The 15,169-nt window shown below is 29.5% G+C and overlaps 1 protein-coding gene across 3 annotated transcripts in view; it reads left to right on the top strand.

The window, feature by feature from the left end:
• The window catches only part of rols (rolling pebbles), a 182,929-nt gene that overhangs the window by 125,197 nt on the left and 42,563 nt on the right, over positions 1-15,169 (top strand). For all 3 annotated transcript variants that reach the window (XM_065504846.1, XM_065504845.1, XM_065504847.1), the window contains exon 4: positions 2,991-3,136. In XM_065504846.1, the coding sequence (XP_065360918.1) occupies positions 2,991-3,136 (146 nt within the window). The remainder of the gene's footprint in view (positions 1-2,990; positions 3,137-15,169) is intronic.

The raw sequence follows: 15,169 nt of genomic DNA, 5'->3' as shown, positions 1-15,169 counted from the left end.
GTTGATATAAATTTTAATTAAATTTGATGTGTGTTAATGCAAAGTATTGGGTATATTAAATTGAATATTGGATGAAAATATAAATTATAGCATAATATAAAATGAATACATTATAAGATAATAAGCCTTAAAATCCAATTTGTTTATATTTTAAAATCTTATTGTTAAAGTGTTATTTTGACACAGACAGATGTTTCTCTCTCAAAATCATGTATGTCAATCAATGACAAAATATTCAGTCTAGAATTTGTATGAAAATCTGTCAGATTTAAACTAACTTTTGAGTGATTTTCAATAAAAGCAACAGTTCCCCTTCATATATAGTTTTGAGAACTAGAACCGATTCCCACCACCCGGTAACCAGTCACGTGACTAGTTCTGCGTCTTTTCCGTTTCCTATAAGGTAGAGGTAATAATTTTCTCACAGAGTCATAGTACTTCCCTACAACTAGTATGTTTTAGTAAATAATATGTGTGACCTTAAGATACATAGGCCTTCATTAAGTTCTAAAATTGCAAAACTTTCATTTTTTATAAAAATTACTAATTCCTGAAACCAGATAATACAACTTTTTTCTTTTGTTGTGTGATGTAATTATAACAACAATTAGAAACTATCAGCTTTAATTTATTAACAATTATGTTAATAAGTATTGGTTGTAATAAGTAGTTTAAAATATTAACGTGTACTGAATATCTAATACACAGTAATTAATGATTACCTCTAATACCTTCAACACATAGAATACAGAATAAAAACAATTTGTATTTAACACTTCTACACGTTAATTACACACTATGTTACATAAATTACACAAATTCCTACATAAAATTACCGTCATTTATACAGATTGTGCAAATAAAATTACTTAAACTACAATATCTACAGTATGTATTCACCATACATGGTTAATTACAAATGGAAACTTTATGTTAGAACGCTAAAATCACACCCTGTTCTATGGTGAATTAAATAAATTAGATATTTATAGGAAAAAAAATAAATATTTATTTACATTTTACATGCAAACTAATATATAAATCATGTATAAAAGGTCATTTAAATTCATTCATACTAAATTGAGTAGAAGTAGTAGAAATAGTAGTATTGTAAAGAACACTTGTACGATAATTGTAGCATTTAAAAAACTCTAAACAAAATCACACAAAATTCACACATAATTTTCACAAACAAAAGTACATAACATAAATGAAACTAATATACGTATAAAAACATTTTATTTATCAATTTCAAATATATTTTTAAGCAATTTGCATAAAATGCCAACTAGACAAAAAATAGTTGCAAACAAAGGCATTTTGTTTAGCATTTTAAGTATTTAAACTACACATTACACTCTTTTTACTCCACTGTTGCCTATTCAAAAAAAACCAGTCTTGACGAGCCATAAATCTGTTCACTCTGCGCACAATTTCTTATCCGCACATAAATTCGTCTCGTGTGGCCAACTCTTGTCGATTTTATGTTGTTGTTCGAACAACGTTGTTACAACATTTTTTCGCCATCAAATGTCATTTTCACACAAAAATATAGCTATTTTACAAAATTACAAAGAAAATTATTAACATGAACATTGATCGACACGTTTACCCCAAACATAAGAACATTTGTGTCAGTAAATAGTCCGGACATACTGTATTGAAGTAATGTTTAAACCCTGTAAACTCAGTATCTGGTGTATTTTTCAAATTTTTTTTTATGTTTAAAAACAATCTGTGATAGATTTTCAAGTTGTTTTTTCTATAATTTTTTGTTTTGTTGGCAAAAGGCCATGGTAAATCATTAAAGTGTTAGAAGGTTTTCCAAAAGATCGCTTGTTAAGATTTGTTTATTGTATAATTGAATATATGAACTTTTTTTGCATTTTATTTTTATTATTATTTTGCATATTAAGGCAAAATTAGCATTTTTACGTTTGGTTTTGACTGCATAAAATATCGTACAGATTTAAGTGTATTACGGGTAACTCCAGTCACAAATTGCAAATTTTTCAAAACTAACTGCCATTCATTTGTTTGGCAAGTGATGCCAAAGTGCATTAGGTATGAATATAGAAAAAAATCTTTAAAAAACAACTCTGTGTACGTCAGTATGTATGCGAATGAGTATTACCAATAATAACTAATTGACTACAAATGTCAACACTGGGAGAAATAAGAATTTGAAGGTATTTTCTATAGAACATTTTGTCTAGAACTGTTTATTCTGTAGGAAATCTTGTGTTTAACAGTATTTTCTATAGAAAATATTGTGTTTAACAGTATTTTCTATAGAAAATCTTGTGTATAACAGTATTTTCTATAGAAAATATTGTGTATAACAGTATTTCTTGTGTATAACTGTATTTTTTATAGAAAATATTGTGTATAACGGTATTTTTTATGGAAAATATTGTGTATAACATTGTTTTCTATAGAAAATCTTGTGTATAACAGTTTATTCTATAAAAATATTGTGTATAACAAGTTACTTTATAGAAAATCATGTGTATAACATTTTATTTTTTAGAGAATCTTGTGTCTGACTGTTTTTTCTATAGAAAATATTGTGTATAACAGTTTATTTTGTAGAAAATCTTCTTTGTAACAGTTTCTTTTATAGAAATTATTGTGTGCAACAGTATTTTTTATAGAAAATGTTGTGACTTACAGCATTTTCTCTGTTTAAACATTATATTTTTTTCAGTGTACAAATTATTTATTAGCTTCTCGATTTCAACCAGTGGCTTTTTTTATTTAAATTTGCATTTTTTTCTTCTAAATTTACATTTTATTTGATATTTGTTTGCAATTAACAATTATTCTTGTTATATGTACGTACGTATGTAAGTATGTAAGTATTCATTTTCATACATACGATTTTATTTGCTGTACAATTTTATTTAATACTACAACTTTTTATTTTTATTACACGAGTATTTTTTGTTGATATTGTTTTTCTTACTCTTTAAATATATTTTTTGTTCCAGATGTCGATTGCAGCAATGCCCAAGGCTATGACACGGGCATTGGTGGTTCAACATCAACGATTGTAAGCCCTCTGGGCTCACCACAGCCTCAGTTGAGATCACAAGTGCAACGTACAAATGCAGCCGCTTTGGCTAGATACATGCAGGTGAGTGGAGTCGATTTCGGATTCATAGTCGGCATCTTGTTCACAAATACAACATGCAATAGATTTTTATTAAAAGTTTAAAAAAAAAGTACTATAAAGTACTTGAATGAGTATCGTATGTGGTGCAGCAAGAGGAGAGTATATATACCACATGCAATGAATGCATAATTTAAAACTATAATACAACTTAAAACAAAAGCTTGTTCAAGCCAAAAGCATATTAAAAGCTTTTTTTACGAATTTTTTTTCTACTCAATGTGATATTTGATGTTTTAAGTGGTAATTGTGGTTGTCATTTATAATTGTGTTTCGTTTAAATCTTTAGAGATTAGTCGTTAATTAATGCAAACTAAACTAAAAAAAATGTTTATTAAGAAGTAGATATGTATGAAATCAAAAATTGTTTTTATGTTTGGGTTATCTTGTAAAGGTTTTACTTACAAGATAAATTTGTTAAACAACTAAGTGAAGCAGAAGCATGATCATTAAGAGAGTTTTTGAGATTACAATTCTATGAGGTTTTGTTTAAAGGTTGAGTTTTTAAAAGTAAGTGCTATTAATAATTTGCCACTTTTGGAAATAATAATGGTGTCTTCACATCAACATCTTGGTGCCGGGTGTCTCTAAAAGTGATAGCGAGACATTCTAGGGTAACGCTTATATGTGTTCGGTTAACTGTATTGCTGATTATTTGATCAGACCGGGTACGATGATTGGTGAAGATATGATTGACCACTTTCCTGGTATTCCTCTTGCATACTGCTGTCATAACGTGGAATAGGAGGAGACTGAGTCTCACTTGTTCTTGTCATTGTCCAGTCTTGCTTAATATATGGATCGGCTTGACGTTCCCTTCCTCTCGTTCTTAGAGAAGTTGTCGAGGATAAATACATCTGTTTTTTTTATAAGTAAATCTGCTTCATAAGTGAAAACAACGAGTGCTGATTGGGAGAAATGCAGTATACTTCATGAGCATCAAAACTGATCACATTAGTTATTGTATAGTTGTTGTCCTCAAGGCACTAGCCAGCAGCACTTGGGGTATAGAAAAAGAAACCTCGCTAGCAACCTACAAGACGATTGACCGGTCAGTGGTTAACTATGCTGCTCCAGTGTGGTCGCGTTCGTTAAGTGATACTCAGTGGAGAAATATTCAAAGCTGTCAAAATGCAGCCTTAAGGACCGTCACAGGCTGCCTCCAAATTACCTCGGAACACCAACTTCACAAGGAAACTAAGGTTCTACCGGTCAAGGAACATAACGTCATGCTGATGCAACAGTTACTTCAACATCACACAGTTAGAGTCTCCCCCGAGGCATGTCAGACAAGACCTTAGAAAATACGAGGAGGGCCTACAGAGGTATGTGCTGGAGCCATTGGATCGCAGCTTTGAACGACATTCATAGAGACGCCATCAATTCCGCCGTATCAGGATACCGTATGAATGTCGTACTTGGAAGTTGCCCACCACCGATAGCAGACGCCGAGAAGATTCTGCCGCGGAAAACAAGAGTCGTTCTGGCACAACTAAGATCAGGATGATGCAACAGGCTTAATGAAATCTGGTAACGCATAGACCGTGCTGTCCAAAACTTATGTCCTCATGATAGCCTCCACATTTTCAACTGTCTAGACAGCTCTACTTCACTACGTCCAGTAGATTTATGGACCCATCCAGCAGAAGTAGCACAATTTTTTGGACTTGATATTGCTGCACCCCCAGATTAAATATTGTAAAATTGTTCACGCTGCTACAACAACAACATTAGTTATTGGATGGACCTAAGTGAGCTGCTTGAAGACTGGCTGCCCACGGAATTTAATTATAGTGGTGTTCAAGATTATAGTAGTTACCAATATAGTCCGAAATGTGGTTTTGAGTAAACAATTGTTTTTAGTTTGATCAGGACCTAAGATCCAATGATTGTGTGGCCTCAGTTGCCAAAATCGCTTCCGGTCTATGATATACTGATTACAATATATACTGTAGTCGATTTTGTTTCTAAAATAGTTGTGATAAAGATCCATTATTCCTCAGTTATTAGAAATCGGCATTTTTATCATGATGAAGTCTCACGCTCTATTTAAATCCGGACAGGTTTCGATCATAAATGGTCATAAATCAGTTTAATGGTTTCTTTAAATTGACCTTATTTTTGAAAAGTTGGTCTCATTTAAATAAAAACTGAAATTTAATCTCTTAAAAATGTATCCCAAAACAACAATTTAAATTCAACATTTAAATTCTGTATTTAAATTTTTTTGTAAAAAAAAATTGTTGTATCCATTCGTATACATATAATGAAATGTTGATTTAATAATCGGTTTTGTTAGTATGTATTTTTTTTCTATTTCTTCAGCTAGTTTTTCAAAACCCAAATTAGTCAATAAATATAAAAGTTACTAACTTACTGGCTTGTCTTCTTCCTACTTAATAGCAGCAGCAATAGTGAATAGCAATCCTGTTTTGCTCTCTTGGAGTTTTCTAACCGTATTTACCATAAATGTTTCTAAAAGTTTTTTTATATTTCTTTTACGAAGACTATATCCAACTTTAAAACGTACAAGTATAATAGACTTGTACATACAATTTTATTTTATTATTGTAGCTTTGTTATTTGTGGCAAAAAAACAAAAAATAATTGGGGCAATAGTGTTGTAGTTGGTTGATGTTGTTGCTTCTATGGATTTGTTGCAAGACATTCACTTCTTCAAAAGACTACAACTTCTAAGTAACTGCCACTGTTTTCAATTTAGTTTAACAATGATTTAAAATTGCGCCACAGATTACAGGTATTGTTGCCACATAATTAAAACTATCTTTTGTTAGCAGTTTTATTAAAAATTTGTCATGTGGATTAAAGACGAAAACAATTTAAGATTAATAATTCTTCATATTCTTTAAAACAAGCGATAAATAATATTTTTTAGGTATTAGGCAGTATCGATATTGTATCACCAATAGCGTACGAGTGTAGTTTATCACCACTAGCTTACTTTAGAATCGATACTTATTATTTAAATATTTTACCACCACTAATATACACAGTGCAAAATACTTGAGTAGTTATAGTGTTTTAAAGTTGTTTTTTATATTAAATGGACTTTTGACTTTTGTAAGCACTATTATACGTACTCGTTAACATAAACCACTATTTATTTGAAATTTCAACTAAACTAAATTTTCTAATTATGTACAAACACTTCTAATGTAAGTAGTAAAATTCTCTTTAAAAGGCAAAAGAACTCATTAAACTTGAAACGTAATTAAAAATCAATTTAGCATAATAAAACATTAATTGTTAGCATGCTCAAATAGCAGACAACCCAAGCAAACGTATTCAAATATTTACATAAAAAAGATCTTTAATTAAAGTCAATACCACTATGTTTGAGTGAAGACTCTGGTGAACTGGTGTGCTGAAAAAGTTTTAAACACACTCTCTGATCTCAAATACTATAAAATACAAAAAAAAAACGGCGAAATCTATTTAAGCTGATCTATTACACTTTGAATAGTGAATGACAGTTTGAAGTGTGTGCTTTTTTTTTCTTCTCATTTAAAAAAGTTTTTTCCACTCGATTTTAGCCATTTAAAGCTTTAATTTTAAATGACAAGATGTGTAATGAAAGAATGTCTTTAAAGTTTAAATTTTAAGAGAAAACCAAAACAAATTGTTAAATTTGTTCTGATATATAACGAATTTTAAATACACTTTGTCTGGAAATTTTGGGTGGTATAAGCTGTCCAGCAAAAACAAAACTATCATTACAAATATAATTACTTTGGACTAGTTACAAATGAGCTTTTTAACTTATAATTTAAAAGCGGTGAGTTCAAAATATCACTTTCCCAATGAAAAAGAAGATGAAAAATGGTCTCATTCTTCTCTTCATTTTGACAATTTCTACAGAAGTCGTTATAGGGCCTGACCTATAACCTCGCATGGTTGCCAAATATACCGTGTCCGCTTATCTCCGTCACTACACTACTGAATTGTGAGCTTGTCAGGTAGGGTTCCTACGCGGGAAAAATTTTCCAGGAATATTTTTTGTAAATTTTTAAGCAATCAGAATCGTGTTAAATGAAGAATTTTGAGTTTAATTTGTCAATTTCATGTTGCACTTTTTGAGAAATATAATTTTTCGTAGGCAGCCTCCGCTTGCGAACTTGCGGAAATTTGGTTGGATGCGCAAAATAAGAGTGAGTGGAGAAACTGAATTCGGCAATGTTTTGAATGAGGAATCCGGCTATGTGAAGGAAAATGTTTGGATTTTTTTATGAAAAGAATATCTAAGTTATATGGATGATTTCCGGCCATATTGGATCCGCCATTTTGAATCTAAAAAAATTTACCTCGGATTCGAAATCAGCATCCTTGAATACCCGCATATACTGATTTTCATGTAAATCAGGAAAAATTTTAAATTTTACGACGCCATATTGGATCCGCCATTTTGAATTTGAAAAATTTTACCTCAGATTCGAAATCAGAATCCTTGAATATCCCCAAATACCGATTTTCATGTAAATCAGAAGACATTTTAAATATTACGCCGCCATATTGGATCCGACATTTTGAATTTGAGAAATTTTACCTCAGATTCGAAATCAGCAACCTTGAGTATCTCCATATACCGATTATTATGTAAATCAGAAGACTTTATAAATTTTACGACGCCATATTGGATCCACCATTTTTAATTTGAAAAATTTTACATCACATTCGAAATCAGCAACCTTAAAGACTCCCGTATACCGATTTTCATCCTTGTTCAATGATTCCTTATAGTTTTGGGCACAAAAATGGGTAAAATTACCTATAGTGGAATGGTTAAATTATTTTTAATTTAAATCTAATCCAAATTGAATGAATACTTGTTTGTCTTCCCTCAATTAGTTTTGTTTTTAATCATTTACAAAAGCTATTGAATAAATTTGTCCGAAACCTATTTGCAATAGATTTAAATTGATGAAAAATTTAATTGTGATGGATACGAATTAAAGAAAACTTGAATGATTTAATAAGGAATTAATTCAATAACTAATGAATTCTCAAAGGAATGAATTCAATGCGTTAGTAATACTAAGGAATTAAGCCTATAAATTAATTCATAATTGATTTACGATTTTTTTTTGATTTGCAAAATTGAATTAAGAATTAATTCTTTCGAACAAATTATTTAGATTCATTTTAAGGCTTTTGTTTGAGTAGATTTCATTCATTGATGAATTAATTTATAATAAAATTCTAAATTCATGCCAATTGTAGTAAAGATCTATTTAAAATAAAAACTACAAATTATCGTTACAAACTGAATGCAAATTCCTTAATACCTCCCAAATCTAAACTTTGTAAAGACTTCCAAACAAAAAAATCTTTAAACAAACACTGGCTAAAAATCTCTTTTCAGCAGACAAAGCCAGACGATAGATAAACACACAGAGACATTTGGTTGTCAAAAAATCAAATAGATCATTTGAAAAGATTTGTTTGGTCTTGTGAGTGAGTTTATATAGTGGCGTTTAAAGTGAAATTTCATGTCACGTGTCAAATCACTTACACACAATGTGCAATTTTGTATGTTTCTTTATGTTATTTCTTTTTTATTGCAAATTATTTATTAAACTTGAAGCTACAAACAGTTTTTAAATCGAAAAAATTGGAAACAAAAAAAAATCCAAATTAACTTCTTGAGCATGCGTGTTTTTTTTCACTTCAAAGTTCTTTAAATTTTTGCAGACTAAAAAAAAAAGAAACTGATATTTGACCCAATTTTTTACAATATGCTTTTGTGTTAGTGGTGGTTTTAAACCACAGTTTTAGCGTTTCTTAAAACAACAAACTATCAGACTGTCTGTCACATTTAAAAGAGGATTGACAGTTTAACAGAGCAGATACAACAACAGCGCGGTGCAACAACATCATTTCAAGATTCACTTAATGTAACAGAAGATTTTTTAAAGGCATCACACATAACCCTCAACTGGCATAAATTGAAAAAGAATATAAAATTAAAGCGGTATACAACAATTATTGAAGTTTATCAAAGAAAATTAAAGAAAGAAATTATTATCTTCAGATCCTTTTTTCATTAATAATTTCAGCTCGTTTTCCAAGGTCTTAGTGTAATTACTTGAATTTCAATGTCTCCAAATGTTAATTCTTGCGTTGAATATCAATTTTAAATTAAATCAATTAAAAATTTTCAATTTCAACCATGTTTACCATTAATTGAAGACAATTAAAGAATAATTTCTTTTCTGCCTTAAATATAAAAAGAGGCTTTAAGAAATTTCATGTTTTAAACAAGTCTAATATGGCGTTCTGAATTCGCATAATGTGTCTCAAAAGCAAAACATTCACAATAAGTTCTTGTATTTTCTTTGACATTTTTATTTCTTTAGTTTATTTTGGCTTTTAAATACAATATCTTGAAAACATAAGCATAAGAATTAATTCTAAATTAAATTAAAATTCAAACTAAATTTTATCTTTTAATCATTACATTAAAGAATTCCTTATGGGAATGCATCCTTAATTTAACTGATTCCTTTTTGAATCATTCAAATTTCCTTTAATTCAAATCCATTACAAAATAGCTTAATTAAATTTATTAAATGATTAAATTTTTTTCAAATTATATCTGTTACAAATAGGCTTTAGACATTTTTATACCCTTCGTGAGAAGTCTGTCTGTTGAAATCAACTTTCCAAAGTCCCCAAATAACTTACATACACGATTCATCTCCGGAATTCTTCAGGCTCGATTGCTATTTAAAATCGAGAAAATCGGTTCACAAATGGCTGAGATAGAAGGAAAAACTCAGGACAACCTCGATTTTTTACCTATATCTGGATTATAAAGTCATTAATAAGACAATATGGATATCTAATGATAAATATTTGCAATGACGAATATAATACCATAGTAAGTTGGATCTACAATGGGTCAAAATCGGAAAAAATATTTCTTAACCCGAATTTTTTTTCAACAAAAGTTTTTTTTGCTAAATATTAAAAGAAAAAAATTGAAAAAACAAAAAAAAAATTAAAAACAACACTTTGTAAAAAAATAATAAATTTTGTTTACCTTAAAATATTTAAAATTTTTATTTTGAAGTATTATTTGGTGAAGGGTATATAAGATTCGGCACAGCCGAACATAGCTCTCTTATTTGTTTTCAATTCATTTTGTAAATGATTTAAAACTAATTGAAATAAGAACAAATATTTTCATACAAATTGAATTAGAGTTGAATTAACAAATATTTAATCATTCAAGGGTTGAACGAATTTTATTATGAATTAATTCCATTACGACTTAATTCGGCAATGAATGAATTGTATTCAAATAAAATTCTTAGAATTCTACAGCAGTGGTCGGCATATAGAGGTCATGGAACTTGGATTCTTCATTGACATTCGTATTTACAAATCAAGTAAAATATTATTACGGTCCAAGTTTTTTTTTTTGGAAAAATTATTTTTTTCCTAGAAAAGAAAACGACCTTAGTTTTACAATTTAATTACGTGGTTTTCTATTGCAGACAATTAAACAAGGTTATTTTAAATAAAACCTAAATTTTTTAGTCTTTACATTATTAAGCCACAAAAAAACCTTCATTATTTTGATTGAAACTAAAAATTAAATCAAGGTTTCATTACAAATCTTTTATGAAATAAATATGTATTGCATTTATTACAATTTACTTTTTCTCTTTTTTTGATCTTAATTAGAATTCTTAATAAACAACATGTATTGTGTCTAAAACACTGATACCAACAACTCAATTTAATTACATTTTATTTTTCAAAACAATTTTCGAAACGTAAAAGTTTAAAATAGAGTTTTTTTTGTTTGTTATGGAAAATGTAAACAACAAAAAGTGTTAATAAACGCATAAATTAATGTCTTACATGTTTCAATAAAAAAAATAATAATGTTAAGATATCATATTAAATTAATATAATAAAAACCAAATACACAAAACTAACTAACGAACCACGGCAGCAGCAGCATAATGTCTATCAATATAAAAATTCCATCTAATTAGCGTCAATTCAACAAGTTGCAATTGAATCCCAATGGGGCCGAATTTGAAAAATTGTGAAAAAACCAACTTCTTTTGTACAAATAGCAACGTGAATTAGACAACCACCACATGTTGCCCAGCAATCACAACACACTGGCAACACCACAGAGTTGTAACCTGGTGAAATAGAAAAATGATTTAGTAGCTGCTGTGACATTATAATACTCGTAGTAAATAGAAAAAAATTCTTAAGATTTAGTTTTTTGTATTTTCAACTAAACCATGAAACAATACTTTAATTGCCAACTTAGAACATGTCTTTTTTCGTTAATAAAACTTTAATGGACTTTTTTTTAACTAAAAATTATTTGTAGTTGTAGTTTTTGTTTAATAGTCTGCACAAAAAAAAAACATGATAAATTGTTAGTAATTTATACTTTCAATCTAGTAGTCTACTACACGTTTAGAATAACTAAGAAAAAATGTCATCAATTTTTTCAAAAATCATTAATTGGAATTTCATATTTATTTGTTTTGTTAATACCTTAAAAGGTGTTTAATACTACTAAATTATAAAATTCTAACATGTACATTTATTACAAGCATTAACTAACTGACAAACTAACAAAAAAAACTGCACCTCAAACTATTTAAATTCCATTAAAACTAAAACTTAACAACTACTTACGAGCAGCTATTTAAACTATTAACCATTAAAATAATTGTTTAGCCAAACCACACAAAACCAAAAAAAAACTCACTTAAATTAAACTTAAATTTCAGATAATCGTACGATAAGATATTTTTGTTATACATACAACTCATGTACCAACAAACCAAACTAAAAAAAAGTAGAACAGAAATATGTCAACATAAATAAATTTACCCATCTTTCCCATTTAAACTAAAACTTTAAATTGCCTTTTAAGCTTTCAACAAATTGTGGCACAGTTTCTTTAAGAGTTTAAGACAACAAACAGCAATTATAATGGCCAAACAAGTATGTACTTCATGGCTGGTTGTGGTGTTTTTGAAAAGAAGGGTCGTCTGTCTTAAATGATATGAAACAGCAGGAAAAAAAGTAAACCCAACCTTAAGATGTTGTCTGAAACGAGTTCAGATTATAGTAATTAATTACCAGTTGCCAAAACAACATATACCAAATGAAATATATTTAAAGAAAAGAAAAAATATATATAAAATATTATGAGGATTTATTTAAAGCTTGAGTTTGAAATAACTTTAAACATAAACTATCACATTATTTAAGGGCACTACGAAGAAAGTCCTTAAACCGCAAATGAATTAAAACCCCAAAATTGCAGGCTTAAAACCCAAAAGTTCTAAATAAAATTAATCCCCAACAAAAGGAACTAAACCCCCAAACCTAAATGAAAAAACCGGCTTCGCATAAACTCTTTACATTGCCGGCTTTTGGCCGTGAGAAATGGTTTTCTCCTCGGGGGTGTATAAAAAAACCGGCTTCCCCCAGAAAACCCAAGAGGAGAAAACCTCAGCGCCAGGCCGAAGACTGGCAATGCAAAAAAACTTTTCTGAGCGAATCCAGTTTTTGATATACCCCAGAGTAATTTCCTTATGAATTAAATCCCAAATTTTAGAAATGAAATAAATCCCCCAAAAACTAACTAAGGCTGTGTTTCCGCATACCCCGTAATCGGCGCCGATAACGAAAACTGAAAAACGTTGGTGTTCGCCACCGTCTCGTTTCTGAATTGTTTTCGTTTCAGTTGCCGAGCTGAAATTATTTTTTGTTTTTGGATGTCGCACATTAAATATGTAGAATTTCATTATTTTTGACAAAATCTATTATTTTTTCCTCTTTCAATAAAGAAAATTTATTTTTTTTATTCATTTTGATTTTCTTTAAATTTGAAATAAAAAAATATTTAAAATAATTTCGTTCCTACAGCACCGAAAACAACCTACTTGAAGTTGTTTTCGTTCCGGCACCAAATGACAGGTTTTACGTTACTGATCGGTGCCGTTTCGTTCCCAGTTTTCGTTGACGATTTCTGAAACGAACTTATTTTCGATGCAAATGTATCGAATTTTGTTTTCGGTGCCGATTACGGTGTATGCGGAAACGTAGCTTAAGTCCCAAAATTTCGTTGTTGGTTTTATCTATATAAAATTTTTGGGACTTTGTTCGTAGCGCCTTATTTAAGAGTGAATTTTTAATGAAAATATAATTTCGTACTAGATTAAAGATACAATCCAACCAGTTTCTTTAATCTAGTACGAATCTGTCGCTGGAGTTAAACACCGACCTAAGGGTGAATAATTGATAGCTTTCTAGGAAATTGTATAGTAAATCCAACTAAAACCGGATTGGCACTATTCACTAGTCCCTCAATTTGTTACTCTTAGGATCTTAATTAATTCAGTTGAAAGTTTCTGAAATATAATTTGAATATTCTGAAATACAATTAGAAAATGCTGAAATATAATTGAAAATTTCAGAAATTCAATTGGAAAATCCTGAAATTAAATCGAAAATGGTGTAGTCCTTGATGAAGAGTATCAATTAAATATTTGGTGGTTTCACACGGTCTGCTATTAGGTCATATTGTCATTGTCATAATGACCTAATATATTATGATAGTTTAAACACAACAAGAATTATTGTTAAACTATCATAATATTTTAGGACATTATGACAATATGACCTAATAGCAGACCGTGTAATCCCCCAATTAAGAACATGCCTGTAGTAATGTTACAGTAGTAGAGGTTTGGGACTTTGTTGTGGGTTCTTAGCTAGAGATCTTTAATATATCAATTAAGAACATGCCTGTGGTAATGTTACAGTAGCTACTACTACTAGTAGTAGAGGTTTGGGACTTTGTTATGGGTTCTTAGCTAGTGATCTTAGATTTGATGTCTTGAAGTAGGCAATATTCACCTTATAATTTGGATAAGATCTTTTGAGGTCTATTGGTATAATATTAACGAGACATTGACAAGGGTTAACCTTCAATAAACATTCTCATATCTGACGAAATATTAGAAACATTAGAATAAAATTGTTTGTAAATATATTCTCGTATATTCACATTCATGATAATATACAAACTGGTAGCAGTTTTGTCTGAGATATAGGAAAGATTTATAATGATTTTATGGGATATATAACAGCACTATAGTGAACTTAGTATAGAGATTAGTGTGTCCCAAATTTTTTTTTGTTGGGGCTCAAGCATATTTTGAAAGCGTGATAGGGTAAAGTATTTTTGGGATTTTTTCAGATTTTTCGGAAGAGGTTTAGAGATCGCTCAAGTCGAGTTTTATGTAAAAATTACGAAAAATTCTAATGTAGGGCACCTTAATGAGCCAATTCATTGGAAAAACTAACAGTTTTTGCACACAAAAATAAACCTTTTAAAATGGTTCCTCAAAAGTAAAGAAAATCGTGGGTTTTCACAAAGTTATGAAGAAAACTCAAAAATAGGCCAACAAATCCGATTTTTGGCAAAAACTCGACTTGAGCGACCTCTAAAACTCTTCCGAAAAATCTGAAAAAAATCCCAAAAACACTTTACCCTATAAGCTTTTAAATAATGTTTGAGCAACCATGAAAATAAAAAAATAAAAAATTTTTGGGACACACTAATAGAGATATAACCAATTTTGAGCACAAACTTTGTAGGTTACCCAATACCAAATATTCTGTTAATTAAAAACAAACTTCCCTAAACTTTATATTCCATTCATGCAAACAGACTTTCTTTAACCAGCTTTACAAGTCATTGCCTTAGTTTTAAATTACCTTAATGCGAAATTGGTAAAAACAAAAAACTAAAATAAACGTCATAACAAACCGTTAAAAACGTCTCGGTAACACAGTGGGGGTATCCGTAATATTAATATTTAATTCCAGTGAGGATAACGATAAGAAAAATCATAAAGCATAAATAAATATTAATAATAATTTATACTTGATTAAATAAGTTTTGACATTTTCCTTCTTTCTTTT

The sequence above is a fragment of the Calliphora vicina genome, chromosome 3 (genome assembly GCF_958450345.1).
Source record: "Calliphora vicina chromosome 3, idCalVici1.1, whole genome shotgun sequence".
NCBI lineage: Eukaryota > Metazoa > Arthropoda > Insecta > Diptera > Calliphoridae > Calliphora > Calliphora vicina.
The sequence above is the reverse complement of the archived record's forward strand: the minus strand, read 5'-3'. Positions and strand labels throughout refer to the sequence as shown.